The sequence below is a fragment of the Eublepharis macularius genome, chromosome 17, assembly GCF_028583425.1.
Source record: "Eublepharis macularius isolate TG4126 chromosome 17, MPM_Emac_v1.0, whole genome shotgun sequence".
Classification (NCBI taxonomy): domain Eukaryota; kingdom Metazoa; phylum Chordata; class Lepidosauria; order Squamata; family Eublepharidae; genus Eublepharis; species Eublepharis macularius.
This window is the reverse complement of record NC_072806.1, coordinates 29,227,298-29,241,482: the sequence shown is the minus strand read 5'-3', so window position 1 is coordinate 29,241,482 and position 14,185 is coordinate 29,227,298. Positions and strand designations below refer to the sequence as shown.

The 14,185-nt window shown below is 51.2% G+C and overlaps 1 protein-coding gene across 2 annotated transcripts in view; it reads left to right on the top strand.

The window, feature by feature from the left end:
• GIT1 (GIT ArfGAP 1) overlaps positions 1 to 14,185 on the top strand; it is a 49,817-nt gene that overhangs the window by 32,390 nt on the left and 3,242 nt on the right. For both annotated transcript variants that reach the window (XM_055001367.1, XM_055001366.1), the window contains exons 10-19: positions 638 to 710; positions 7,221 to 7,318; positions 7,772 to 7,883; positions 7,991 to 8,124; positions 8,695 to 8,847; positions 10,682 to 10,921; positions 12,121 to 12,174; positions 12,366 to 12,452; positions 13,031 to 13,107; positions 13,590 to 13,772. In XM_055001367.1, coding sequence (XP_054857342.1) covers positions 638 to 710; positions 7,221 to 7,318; positions 7,772 to 7,883; positions 7,991 to 8,124; positions 8,695 to 8,847; positions 10,682 to 10,921; positions 12,121 to 12,174; positions 12,366 to 12,452; positions 13,031 to 13,107; positions 13,590 to 13,772 — 1,211 coding nt within the window. The remainder of the gene's footprint in view (positions 1 to 637; positions 711 to 7,220; positions 7,319 to 7,771; positions 7,884 to 7,990; positions 8,125 to 8,694; positions 8,848 to 10,681; positions 10,922 to 12,120; positions 12,175 to 12,365; positions 12,453 to 13,030; positions 13,108 to 13,589; positions 13,773 to 14,185) is intronic.

The window sequence follows — 14,185 nt, the reverse complement described above, 5'->3', positions numbered from 1 at the left end:
GAAATTTTCCGGTCTGTAGAAACTGGCCAGATAAGGAAAAAAGAATTGTGTGTGTGTGTTGCTCTTAACCCCCTCATCACATGCTGAAAGGGCATGAATTCTGTATCTTATGGAGGTTTAATTGATTTGTGGAATTTTTATATAGCTGCAACATTTTTATTCTGCTCTTGCTAGCAGGCCGTTTATTCCCGCCTCCCAGCACACACACTTATACACAAGTGTATTGAATGTTGTTGATCTCTCTGGTTTCAGAGATTTCAGCAGGCATTGCCATTCCCATACCCACGAGGACTAGAAACTTCTTATTCCTTGAATAAAATATGAATTTCGGGATACCAATATGAATTTTGGGGTTGGACTAGATGACCCTGGAGATCCCTTACAACCCTATGATTCTATGAAATGTTGTGGCTAGTGTCCATTTAAGCAGCTGTACAAACTGTGATGGCAGAGCAGACATATCCTGGAAGTGACGTATCCGGCACCCAGGTTTCAGGTTTTTGGGCTCAGGGATCCACCTGGCACACTTCCTTCGAGGCATCCAGTGGTTGCTGTTCCCAGGCCTGTATCCCCCACCTTCTCCGATAAACTGCTGTGTGGAGATGCATTCCTTTTTCTCCTGGTTCTCCCCCAATAGCTTAGCAATCGTCTCTTTGAAGAATTGGCCATGGACGTCTATGATGAAGTGGACCGTCGGGAAAACGATGCAGGTGAGGAGTGGAAGGAGTGGTTGAGATGGGGGAGTTGGAAAAGACCTTTTTACTAAACTGGCAGAGGGCAGGACTGCATTCGGTGCTGGATCACAGCCTCTGGGCTCTCTAAACTTTATTGCAAGACGCTTGTTTGCTCTCGAAGGGTGCCCTCCAGTCTGTCAGTCTCTCTTCCTGTAGCTGCTCTGTTCCAAGATCTCTCATTAGGAGAAAGAATAACCCTCCAGATGGATCTGGACTGACTCCCAGATCCCCTGGTTCCATTATTAACATTGCTAGAGCAATTCTAGTTCTTTACTATGACTTGCCAACTTAACACTGGGGAAATTCGGCACACACCTCGTCTTTTGGGTCACATGGCCTGTGGCTAGCCTCCCAGAAACTCTTAGGGAGTGCTATGAGCGCGCACAAGTCCTCCTTAACAGACTGCTGCCCCTTGATTGGCTGCCCCGCCCCAGTAGACACGCAGGCACACCCTGCCCTCGGAATTCAGCCTAGCCCTTGTGGCTGGACTCGGAGTTCTCACCGGGCATTGCCCTCCAAGCCTGTGATCCAAAGCAGAAGAGTGAGAAACTTGCAGAGATCTCCCAGGATGTTGTTGTTTATGCCCAGTATGAATTCTGCGTTTATAGCTTGGGTTGCAGGATTTAATTCCCCGAGAATGGAAATAGGAGGAGCAAAAACGTTGTATGGGTTTGTTTTCAAGAGGGCTGCATTTGGATAGGGAAGGCAACTAAAGTGCAACCTGGCTGGGGAAGTAGGAGTCCCCAACAAGCTCATCTTGGGGCGGGGAGGAGGTGCACCTGAAAGTATTTTGTGATGCAGGTAAGCTGGTTGGAAGGGAGAAGTCACTGGATGATTATCTTTGCCTCTTCTGGTTTTGATTCAAGCTGGTCTTGAGTCTGTGTTTGTGTTTTGAGGGAGGGGCGCAGCCCCTACTCTTCCCCACCCTTTACTTCTCCTTTCTCAGCCCTAGTAAAATCCAACTGCTGCCTCCCCAAGTTGGGCACTGCCGGGGTGGGGGGAGAGACATAATGTGAGGCTTGGTTCCATGCTGTATCCCCCCCCCAATCAGGACGACGGTCTCTTTATGTCACATCCCCCCTGCAGTGTAGAATTTGGCCCCCCTCCCCATAACTGTAGGTGCTGGTTTGAAGGCTTGCCTTTGAGTCTTGGCAAAGGGGATCCCTTTGTTCTGCTCAGCGCCGCCTGTCTCTATCCCAAAAGTAGGCTTGGTTTTTTAAAGTTACAAAACAAGCGTTAGGGCAGCCTGAAAAATGGAGAGCCGGGGTGATATCATGGAAAGGGAGTTGGATGGATTGTGTAGCAGGAGAGCCCTGGGTTTGAACTCCCCACTTGGTCGTGAAGCTTAGAGGTTGACTTTCAGCCAATTGCTCGCACTCCCTAGCCTACCTTGCAGGGTTCGTGTAAGTCTAAAATTGGTGGTGGCTGATCCCTCATCCTGAGTGAGCTGTTTGGAAGAAGGTGGATTATGTCAGTGAGGGCAGAAGGAGTGTAAATGCCTTCAGCCGTAAAATCCTCACATGTGAAATCTCCAAGAAAGGGCGAGTGGTTTGTTTTTGTGTTTGTTGTCACTGCAGCCAGAGGAGCCCCCGCTTCCTTGCCTGGGGGTGGTGAATTCATTCTGCTTGGCCAGTGCCCAGCAAGGCCCGGTCTGGCGGAGTCATGTCAAGAAGCTCCTGCGAGGGAGGGGGGCGGTGGGAGGGCGGAACGGGCTGGGTGTGTGCAAGTGGAGTTTAGGAGGCTGGGGTGGGGTGTTCTGTGCCAGCTTGCCAAGGCCAGTCTCGCAGCACCCAAAGGGAGGGAGGAGAGTCAGGCCGTGGTTCTGCGGGAACGCAGCCCGCTTCCCTCCCTCTCCTGCCCCCAGCGGGCCTCGCTCCCCATTCCTTCCCCTCATTTCTGGCCAGCCGCATCCGGTGGTTCCACAAAAGAGAACGAGTGAGAGAGTGCACAGTCGCTTTCCAAACTCTACGCTGGAGAATCTGGTAAAGGGGGGGGGGAGTGAGTGTAGCTGGCCACTGGGAGGGCTGTGTTTAGGGTGGGGCTGTCGACCCTTGCTAGTCACGGTGCCTAGAGCTGTGGCTGTCTTTAGGGAGCCCTGCTAAGTTTTGGCCGGAGTCTCTGTGCGTGGCCTGTTTGGGCTCCTCTCCTCTGCTGCCTCCGTCAGCCGAGTTGCTTTGGGCTTTGAGCACAGATTGCTCTCCTGCTATCCGGACCCAGAAGGAGGCTCACAGCACCTGAAAGGCAAATGGATTTCATGCCGTTCCATGCTGCCTGTTTATCTGTCCTGCCGCAGACCAACTCTGCTCCCCTCCCTCCCCTGGAATTTGTGCCCTGATAGCAGACTCTGCAGAGGGTGGCTGGGGCTGGTTCTCAAGGGGAGACCTGGGGCAGTTTGGATGCAGCCTCTGAGAACCGAGATTGTTTCGGTCTTTTTGGGTTTGGAAACAAGATGCAACGGGGCCGTCTGTCGACTGGAACAGTCTTTTTTGCAAGTCAGCCCCCAAAGAGCTCTGGGCTTCTTAGGCAAGTTGAGGCGGGTCAAAGGGATCTGCCACGTTCTACAGGGGAGCAAGAGAGGCTTGGCCAGGCCTTCGTGAATGCAACTGGTAGTGGAGGTTGGGGTTTTGAACCCTGGTAGATCCGCTTCTGACCATGATCTGCCAACCGAAAAGGGACTCAGGTTTGCCGAGGAGAGCTTTCTGAATAAGAGTATAAGTGCCCTACTAGAGCAGACCAGACCTAATAGATCCAGCCCAGCTTTTCTGGCTGTGGAGAGCCAGCAAAGAGGGCGCAGAAGTCGAGGCCTACCCTTGGGGCTGTTCTGGAGCTCTGGGATTCAGAGGTTTGCCACCTCTGCATACGGAGATTTCTTTTAGTCACCATGACTAGTAGCCAGTGATGGCCCTTTCTCCAAAGTCTCTGTCTAACACCCTTTGAAAGCCATTTATGCTAGTGACTGTCACTACATCCAGTGGCAGTGAGTTCCATAGTTTATTTGTTGAGTAAAGGAATATTTTTTTTTGTCTGTTTGGAACCTATTTCCCAGCAACTTCACTGGGTGCCCTTGAGTTCTGGTAGTACAGCGGAGGGCGAAAAAGCTCTTTCTGTCCACTTTCTCCATCCCAGGCATCATTTTACAAACTTCTATCATGTCACGTGTTGTCTTCTTGCTAAAATTAAAGACTCCAGACCTTTTAGCCTTTCCTCACATGAAGGGTATCCTAAGCCCCTTGGATCATTTTATTTGCCCTCTTTTGTAGTTTTCCCAGCTCTGCAATATCAGAGCTCTCAGAAGCTAACCAGGGTCAGCCCTGGTAGTAGTTGGATGGGTGACCGCCAAAGAAGTTTAGGATTGCTATGCAAAGGCAGATAGCGGCAGCCACCTCTGAACGTCTCTTGCCTTGAAAACCCTATGGGGTTGCCATGATCCCGCGGCAAAAATAAAATCCTTTTTGAGATACAGCAACCAGATCTGCGCACAGTGTTCTAAATAAGGCCACACCCTAGCTCTATAAAGGCACATTACAACATTGGTCACTTTATTTTCAGTTCCTTTCCCAGCATAGAGTTTGATTTTTCTCTTCTGAACACTGTCGACATTTCCATTGAGCTTTTCACTACAGCCCCCAGACCAAGGCAGATCATGGGAGGGAGGGCAGGAAGGGTTACATCAGTGCTTCGTTCTTGTGGCCCCTTCTTACATGCCCAGTTGCCACTTTTGGGTCCGGAATCAATTCTCTCCAGACCAGTTTGGCTAGTGATCCTGGAGCAGTTTTTGCCATCTTCTGGGCATGGAGCAGGGGTCACTGGGGGTGGGGGGGAGGTAGTTACGAATTTCCTGCATTGTGTGGGGGGTTGGACTAGATGACCCTGGAGGTACCTTCCAACTCTATGATTCTATGATTCTCATTCTCATCCGGTTCAGAACCCATCAGCAGATAAAGATAGGATTTTTGGCTCCACTGTTCATCGCTTTACACTCACCTACACTGAACTTTGTTTACCACGTTTACCACTCACAATGTAGGAGAGATCCTTTGTAGCTCTTCACAGACAGTTTTTGTTCTCGTGTTACTATCTGCAAACCTGGCTGCTACAGCACTCACCCCAATGCCACATCATTTATGAACTAACTAAATAGCACTGACCCTTGAGGGAACCCACTGCAAACTTCCCTCCATTTTCCCCTACACTCTGCTTCCTGTCCTTTAACCAATTCTGCAATAGGAAGACCTGTCCTCTTATCCTGAATAGTTGGGGCTTTCATTATGAGCATGAAGAGACAGAGTCAGTATTTTAAAAAGGCTCCTGCCCCCCAAAAGCTTTCATTCACTTTCAGCACTGCTATAGAACTGGGAGGGATGGCTGGGAATGAATATTTGGCTTAAGCTGCATTCAGATATCAAAATAAACCCTGATTCATAAACCGCGGCTTGATCAGAATGCGGCTGGTCCCAGGCACCAGCTGGGCTTTCAAAGGGAAGTTTTCCAGAGTTCGTTCTAATTCGGGCTCATGGTGACATCTGAATACACAAATGGCACTTTGCAGAGAAGCGCAACCTCTTGCAGGTGCCCGACCACCAAGACTACCCTAGAGGATGAATGTCATCCCTGCTGGGAGGTGGTTTTTATTTATTTTTTATTTTATTTATTTGCTTCAATTTATATTCTGCCCTCCTCACACCAGCAGGCTCAGGGTGGGTTACACTTCATAAGCATTCCAATAAAACTTATATTTCAGAAGATTTAAAACCATAAATAGATACAACATCAATATTTAAAAATTACAGAATTTCAAAAATTACAACAGCAGCACGAAAGTCCATCAGTCTCTCACCCAACCATCACTAAAGTACTTAAACAGATAAGCAGATAAAAACACAGTCTGGTGGTGGAGACTTCTAATAGGGAGGGCCACGTTCTTCTCCAAATCGGCTGGCGGGGCCCAGCTCAACCCTGACCATACGCCTGATGGAATAGCTCCATCTTACAGGCCCGACGGAAAGATACCGGATCCTGCCTGGCCCTGGTCTCATTAAACAGAGCATTCCACCAGGTTGGAGCCAGGACCGAAAAGGCCCTGACTCTGTTCGAGGCCAGGCGGGCCTTCCTGGGGCCAGGGAACATTAATAGATGTTTATTGCCAGATTGGAGCATCCTCTGGGGCACATATAGGGAGAGGCGGTCCTGCAGATATGCCTGTCCCAGTCCGCAGAGGGCTTTATAGCCAGTTTGGTGTAGTGGTTAAGAGTGTGGGACTCTAATCTGGAGAACTGGGTTTGATTCCCCACTCTTCCGCTTGAAGGCAGCTGGGTGACCTTGGGTCATTCACAGCTTCTAGGAGCTCTCTCAGCCCCACTCACCTCACAGGGTGTTTTGCTGTGGGGATAATAACAACATACTTTGTAAACTGCTCTGAGTGGGTGTTAAGTCATCCTGAAGGGCAGTATATAAATTGAATGTTGTTGTTGTTATTACCAAAACCTTGAACCTGATTTTACTTCCTTTATAACCTGCCTTCCCCCCCCCCCAATGGGAACCTAAAGCAGCATACATCATTCTCCTCCATTTTTTCCTTACAACAACTCTGAGGTAGGTTAGGCTGAGAGTTTGTGACTGGGCGCAGCATCACTGCGCAAGCTTCCTTGGCAGAGTGAGGAATTGTACTTCGGTTGCCCTGGTCCTATTCTGTCACTCTAGCCACGACATCATGCTGGCTGCTGCGGTTTAGACACGAACCAGGATGTGTTCAGACAAAGGGGGTCCATCTAGTTCAGCCTTCTGTTTCCTGTGCTGAACAGCCAAGGAGGCCTGTTGAAATTGGTACAGAGGCAGAAACGTCCCTGTTGTCTCCCCCCCCCCAGCTCCAGCAGTTGATGCGGCTGTTTTACGTGAAGGCTCCATCAGTGCTGGTTTTCTGGGCGGGCTCTCCCCTCTGCCTATACTCCTGGCCCTTGCTGTAAAAGTTATTTTGCCAAATTCTGGGTTGAATTCTAGTACTTGAGAGAGGAAGCAGAAGTTCCCCCTCCACTGTCTCTAGACCAGTGACCCCCTCCCTCTTGTCTTACCTCCCAACCTGAAAAGCTCCAAACCCTTTTGTCTTTCCTTACTGGGAAGGTTTTGGTTGGGGATGAAGATCGAAGAGCGTTTAGAAGAGACTGGAGGGGCAGCCAAGAGGTGGCCTGGCCTGGCTGCTGAGGGTGGAAGGAGCAGTGAGGGGGGAGGAACAGCAGAGGGGACCCCCCCCCCGTTTTCTCAGTTTACTAGGATTTGAGGGGCAGCATGGCATTGGGGAGGGAAGCGACATCGCATGGAAGTGGCCAGATATTTCTCACCTTCACACGGAGGCAGGATTCTCCCCTGCCCCCGCTCCAAGAGTGTTTTGGCCTCACCTCCCCCATTTCTGAACCAAAGGGGAGGAGAAGGCCCCACCTGAGCCCCCCCACCTCTGCTCAGTGTCCCTCTCTGCTCTCTTCTTCTCGAAAGTGTGGCTCACCACACAGAACCACAGCACCCTGGTGACGGAGCGCAGCGCTGTGCCCTTCCTGCCGGTGAACCCCGAATACTCGGCAACACGCAATCAGGTAAGAGGGACGGGGAGCTGCCTCCGTGTTTCCTGGCCCCTTATTTCTGAGTCTGACCCGGATAGCCCAGGCGAGCCTGATCTTGTCAGATCTCCGAAGCTAAGCAGGGTCAGCGTTGGTTAGTAATTGGATGGGAGACCTCCGCCGAAGACCAGCATTGCAGAGGTAGGAAATAGCAAACCACCTCTGTCAGTCTCTTGCCATGAAAACACCACCAGGGGTCGCCATACATCAACTATGACTTGAGGGCAGGATTTCATTCATTGTTTCTGAGTAGTGGGGAGGGGCACAACCCTGTCTGCTAGCCTTGCCCCAAACATTGGAAGTGGGAGGGCGGGTGATACCCTCCAGCTCCAGTCTTTTGAAATGTCATTTCAGAAGGCCACACTTCAAATCACACTTGAAAGGAACGCCGGTGCTGTTGGCCTCCACTGTTCTGTTTCTCTCCTCTAGGGTCGGCAGAAACTTGCCCGCTTTAATGCCCGGGAATTTGCCACCCTTATAATCGATATCCTGAGTGAGGCAAAGCGTCGGCAGCAAGGCAAAGGCTTGGTCAGTCCCACAGGTGAGGCGGAGGGAGGGAGGAAAGAGGAGAGGCTCTTCCTTGGGCAAACTTCCTGCCAACCTCACCGTTGCCCTAATGCGGCCTTCTCCTCTCTTCCCCCGGCTCAGAGCCTCTAGACGCCTCTCTGCACGGCCCCAGCGACGTTGATGACCAGCACGACTACGACAGCGTTGCCTCAGACGAAGACCCCGACCAGGAGCCCCTGCGAGGGGGCAACGCCGCTCGCAATAACCGGGCACGGGTGAGCTATGAACGGACCAGTGGGGAGAAGGGTAGCCGGATAACCAGCAAAATAATAGCAGCTGTCACCGTTATTGTTCTCCTTAGAGAGCTGGAGCCAAAATGTTGGCTGAGGGTTTGGAGAAGTAGGAAGGAGAGCAGAGTCCGAAAGCTGGCTGGTTCCACTTGAGTTTTGTTTCTGCTTTGTGAGAAGCAAACCTGAAGAATTCTTTGGGCCCCCTTTTCTCTTTCACTGACTATTCCTGCTAGCTGACACAGTAGCCAAAAAAAGATGGCACCACCTATAGGAATGAGAGGCATGGAAGTTCGTGGTGCTCAGTGGCTTCCCCTATTCCCTCCCTCCCTCCACAGCTTCCAAGCTTATCCACCCCAGGCTTAAAGTCCCCTGGGTCAGTGGCATGAAGCTTTCCGATGCTCATTGATAGCCCCTGAGGAGCAGGTGTGTTTGTGAGCATTCCAGGGCACCGCTGCCTTGATTCAGCGGGGCCAAGTGTGCTGTGGCCCCGTCTCTGCGTGGGCCCCAGGGATGCTGACATCTCACAGACTTCTTTCTCCTCCTCCTCCTCCAAAGAGCATGGACTCTTCCGACCTCTCAGACGGGCCCATCACTCTGCAGGAGTACCTGGAGGTGAAGAAGGCCTTGGCTGCTTCGGAAGCCAAAGTGCAGCAGCTCATGAAAGTGAACAATAGCCTCAGTGACGAACTGCGGAGGTTGCAGAGAGAGGTGAGTGGCCCTCTTGTCTTTGCGGGGTTGGAGGGATGAAGGAAAACCTCCCCATGGCCAAGACTGGCTTCTCCGGGGCATTTTTTGCAGTTGTGGGGAGGCCCTGTTCCAAGAAGCCTCAAGAGTATCATTGCATGCAGGGCTTTTTTTCAGGGGGAACGTGGGGGAACGGAGTTCCGGCACCTCTTGAAAATACTCGGCAATAGTGCTTGAAAATAATAGGATTTCAAAGAATCCCGTGTGTTCCTTCCTCATTTCCCTCTTGAGAGTTCCGCCACTTCTTTTCCCAGAAAAAAACCCGATTGCATGTATGTGCGCATACACACCCCCAGCACTTTCTTTGTTTTTGTGCTTCAGTTATTTTTATTGGATACTTTGAACTGAACCACAGTGTGTGTGTTTTTTCATAAGTCAAGATGTGTCCCAAGGCCACATCCATTGCCTAGTGGCAGGTTTTCCTTCCTAGAGAGGTTAGCTGCTATGGTGTCATTTTTTGTGTAGGCCCATTGTCATCATGCGTGCATTGTGTTTTTGGTGCCTGTTGGTTGGTTTCTTGCTGCGGTTTCCACAGCAGTAATTCCCAAACTCAGCTATTTGTGAAAAAGTAATGGAAGGCTCCTGCAAGCCCAAAAGGGTGACCTGAAAAAGTACGGCTTCATGCAACGCATAATTAGCTTGCGGAACACATTGCCACAAAATGTGGTGAGAGCTGCTAGCTTTGATGGTTTTAAAAGGGAACAAAGAGGAGAGGTCCCTGAAAAGCCATGATGGAAAGAGGCAGTCTATCTTTGAATGCCAGTTGGGGGTGGGGCAACAGTGTTGGGGAAGCTTACTATAAGAAATGGTGAAGTGTCCAGTAGCACCTTTAAGATTAACCAACTTTATTGTGGCATAAGATTTTGAGAACCACAGCTGTCTTCGTCAGCTGCCTCGTCAGCTTTCGAGAAACACAGCTCTCTTCGTCAGATGCATCTGATGATACATCTGACGAAGAGAGCTGTGGTTCTCGAAAGCTGACAATGCATCTGACGAAGAGAGCTGTGGTTCTCGAAAGCTGACAATGCATCTGATGAAGAGAGCTGTGGTTCTTGAAAGCTTATGCTACAATACAGTTGGTTAGTCTTAAAGGTGCCACTGGACTCTTTACTGTTTTGCAACTACAGACTAACACGGCTAACTCCTCTAGATGTAAGAAATGGGATACTGGACCAGCTGCCCCTTTTATTCTTTATGCTAAGGGCTCACCCCCGAGGAAAGAAATCCTGGTGCTTCTGTGCATTGGAGTATGATGAGGCCTGCTGGCTGGAACACAGAAGCAAAATTTTATGCCCTTAAGAGGCTGTCTGTTGTGTCTCTGCACGAGCCATGTTTGCATCTCTCCAGTCTGGAGATGTGTCCCAAGCAGTGGCTCATGCACAAAAGCCAGGGGGCCCTGTTTATTTTCAGATAACAGCAGTGTCTGTCCAAGGTTAGTTTGGAAAAAATGGTGCCTCACAGGTATGAGAATTTTGGAAATGCTGGTCCAGCGGTGCTGTGTGTATATCTCAGGACTCCTCAAGTGCTGTTCGGTAAAGTTTTGACATTGTGCAGATCTGCGATGTGCTGAACAAACATAGGGGCCATTAAGCAGCATGCCAGGAGAGACTCTCCCTGCCCGCAGAGGATGTGGGAAAGCCCACATGGAGGGGCTGTGAGAGGGGTGGTGGCAGTGCCTGCTTGCAAACTTCCCAGGAGAGTTTCGGCCAGCCTGTGTTGGAAGCAGATTTGCTGGGGCAGATGGACTTTTGATCTGAAACAGCCAATCCCCCCTGATGTTCTTTCGCCATCATTTCAGATTCACAAGCTGCAGTCGGAGAACATGCAGATCCGTCAGCAGGCAGGGGTGGTCCACCCGGTTGCACCCCCTCCCAGCGAGCGCTCCGAGCACAGCCACATCGCTTCGCCTGCCACGGGAGCCCATCGGCGTGACCGCCACGCATTCTCCATGTACGAGCCGGGCACCAGTGCGTTGAAGCCCTTTGGGCAGCAACCAGTGGATGATCTGGTGACCCGCCTGCAGCCGTTCCACCCTGGGGTGAGTGCTGGCAAGCACACGGTCCATGCACTCAGATACATTTGTGTGGCTATTTGAATTGGGACTGGTGTCTGGAGAGAACTGGAAAGGGAGAGGGAGAAACATGAAGGGCAAAGAATGAAAAAAGAGCTGAGGCACAGCTAGGCCTTTGTGTCCCTCTTCACCTCACCTGTGATGGGAGGGGGGACAGTGTTTTCATTACTCACGTTTTTGATTTGGGTTTCTTTTATCCAGTTTGGTGTAATGGTTTGGTGGCAGTTGGTGTAGTGGTTAAGAGCGGCAGGACACTAATCTGGAGAGCCAGGTTTGATTCCCCACTCCTCCACTTGAAGCCAGCTAAGTGACCTCGGGTCAGTCACAGCTCTCTCAGAGCTCTCTCAGCCCCACCCACCTCACAGGGTGATTGTCCTGAGGATAATAACAACACACTTTGTAAACTGCACTGAGTGGGTGTTAAGTTGTCCTGAAGGGCGGCATATAAGCACAAGGTGATTATCATCATCATCATCATCACCCTGTGTTTGTGCGATTAATGCATACATGACATTAAAAACGGCATAACTGTGTGCCTGTATGTGTGTGCGTGTGTTATGTGCCATCAAGTCCCAAACGTCCTATCATTAACAGCCTTGCTCAGATCTTGCAACCTGGTGGGCGTGACTTCCTTCAGGCCTAACCATACTGGGAGGAAAATCTGTCCAAGGAAATGGAAAGTGATATAGCTTGAGGTCACGGAAGGGAGAAGCGAAACATAAACAGGGAGGTTTGGGGTCAAAATGGAGTGTTGCGAAATTTGGAAGCGTTCTTCCTTCGGATAGGAGCCCTGTGGCACTGAGTGGTAAGCTGCAATACTGCAGCCCAAGCTTTGCTCACTGCCTGAGTTCAATCCTGGTGGAAGCCGGGTTCAGGTAGCCAGCTCAAGGCTGACTCAGCCTTCCATCCTTCCAAGGTCGGTAAAATGAGTACCCAGTTTCCTGGAGGTAAAGTGTACATGACAGGGGAAGGCAATGGCAAACCACCCAGTAACAAAAGTCTGGCAAGAAAACGTCGTGATGCGACGTCCCCCCATGGGTCAGTAATGACTTGGTGCTTGCACAGGGGACTACCTTTACCTTACCCTTCCTTTGGATGAGGAGAGGGGTGGGGCATCGGAGAGAAAAGGCAACGTTTTGCTCACGTTTTGTTCTTATGCTACCCAGGAGGTGGACGATGAGTCGGTGTATTCTGCGCATAATCCGGCCAGCATGTACCGGGTGAGTGGAATCTCTGCAGGGCGGGAGAGGGGAGGGCAGAGCTGCTTGTGAGTGAGTGTTGGCGGTCTCTCCCTGGCTTGTGCATGTTGTGACTGTAAATGTGTCCTGTTCTGTGGGAGACCCTCTCTCCTCCCCGCCCCCTGGGCCTCTTGGGTGGGGTTGGGTCTAACCCCTTCCCTCTGCTATTTCAGATCCGGAAAGGGGGCTCAGTCTCATCTATGCCTTTTCCTCCATCATCTCCACTGCTATCATGCCAAGCGGACAGTGGACGTCACATGGTGAGTTGCCGTATGGAGATGGTGATGGAAAGGGGAGGGAGCAACATCTCACTGAGCCTGTGGTCAGCTGGCTGCTGCACTGCCTGAGAGGTAGCAGGGGGTTTTGTCTCTGGAACCCCAGGAGCCTGGATAGGGGAAGTGAATGTTGGCCATTCCCATAAAAGAAAGGGAAGAGGTTGTAGCTCAGGCTTGGCCTTCCAGGGAGTGTCCTTCCAGGGAGGAGGCGACCTAGTGGGGACCTGTATGAGTCTCTGCGTGTGCTCTGGACTCACCTCCAATTCCAGAGGCTCGCTCAGAACATTGACTCATGCACAAAAGTGCATGAGATGGATGCCTCTGAAGGCAGCTAATGCTCAAACCCCATAAGGCTGGCTTTCTAGTTCAAAATGGAGGCATGCTGGTGGTTTTAATTGGTGGGCAGGGAGTGTCTTTTGGCCATCAAAAATGCCGTAACCCTAGAACTTGCGGGGAGAGGGGACTCTTTGGTAAGCCGGAGCATGGGGCGCTTGCCCAAGCAACAAAGGCAAGATGTGTGCTCCCTTGCCAGGCCTGACTCTGCCCCGTTTCCCTCCTCCTAGCCTGGGAAATTGGACCGCCATGGCAGTGGTACGGACAGTGATTATGACAATACGCAGGGAGGGGATCTGCCGCTCAGGTGAGGAATGCTTATGGCGGTGGAGGAGGGACGTCCTGTTGCCATCTTTTCAGGCTGGCCCTTGGGTAGGAGGGGAACTTGCTGCACCTATGGGTAGGACAAACTGTTTGGGATGGTAGGGTAGGAAGCTTGCTTTGGTGTCTATGGGCGGGGCTGCATCTGGTCATGTGACCGAGTAGAACTCTGCACCAGGAAGAGGGGCCTTTCCAATGCATGACTTCTGTTTCTGGCATAACCTGGCTCCTGAAGGAGGGGCTAAGAGCGCAGTGAGAGCCGAAGTCCTGTGCCCTTGGGCACTGGCAATCTCTTTGGCTTCTAGCCATTTTGCCCAGGGAGGCGCTTTGCTTTAAATGACAGATATGATTCTTTTATCACGGCCAGCTTTGTGTTTGGGCAATCAAAGCTGGTGAAGCTAAAGGGGTCTTAGGATGCAGGAGAGCAGTGCCAGCTCTCCCAGTAACCCCGCTGTCTCTGCCTCCTAGTATGGATGGGAAGCGCTTCTTAGACCTGGGCAAGGATGACGACTTGCACCCGGAAACGGAGCCTCTGGAAGGTGACCTGGATCCGGGGCTGCCCAGCACAGAGGACGTCATCCTGAAGACGGAGCAAGTCACCAAGAACATCCAGGAACTGCTGCGCGCTGCTCAGGAGTTTAAGCACGACAGGTCAGGGTGGATCCCTCTTAGTGCCACATCCTGATTCCAGGAGCATTCTGGGAAACGAGGCAGAGAAATACTTTTTAAACTGGGCACCATGCAGGGAACTGCAGCTCAGCTAGGAGCAGGATGACACCCCAGTTATCTGTTGCTGAAAAGTGGGCAGCAGCTGCTGGAATTGCACCCAGAAGAAACTGGAATTTAGGCCTGCTGCATTTCTGCGCAGATGGTTTTCCTAGTCTTCCAGACAGACTCTGTCTGTCTGGAGGGGCAGAGGGAGAAGAGTCATCAGTCTTTATTTGGTGTGATTTGAATGGCCTAATTGCTTCCAAAGAAAAGTTATCAACTCTCGGAGGAGGTTGTCCATCATCTCTGGATGAGTTGCTGCTCTGAGCAATGTTTCCTTGAAATCCAGATCTTTG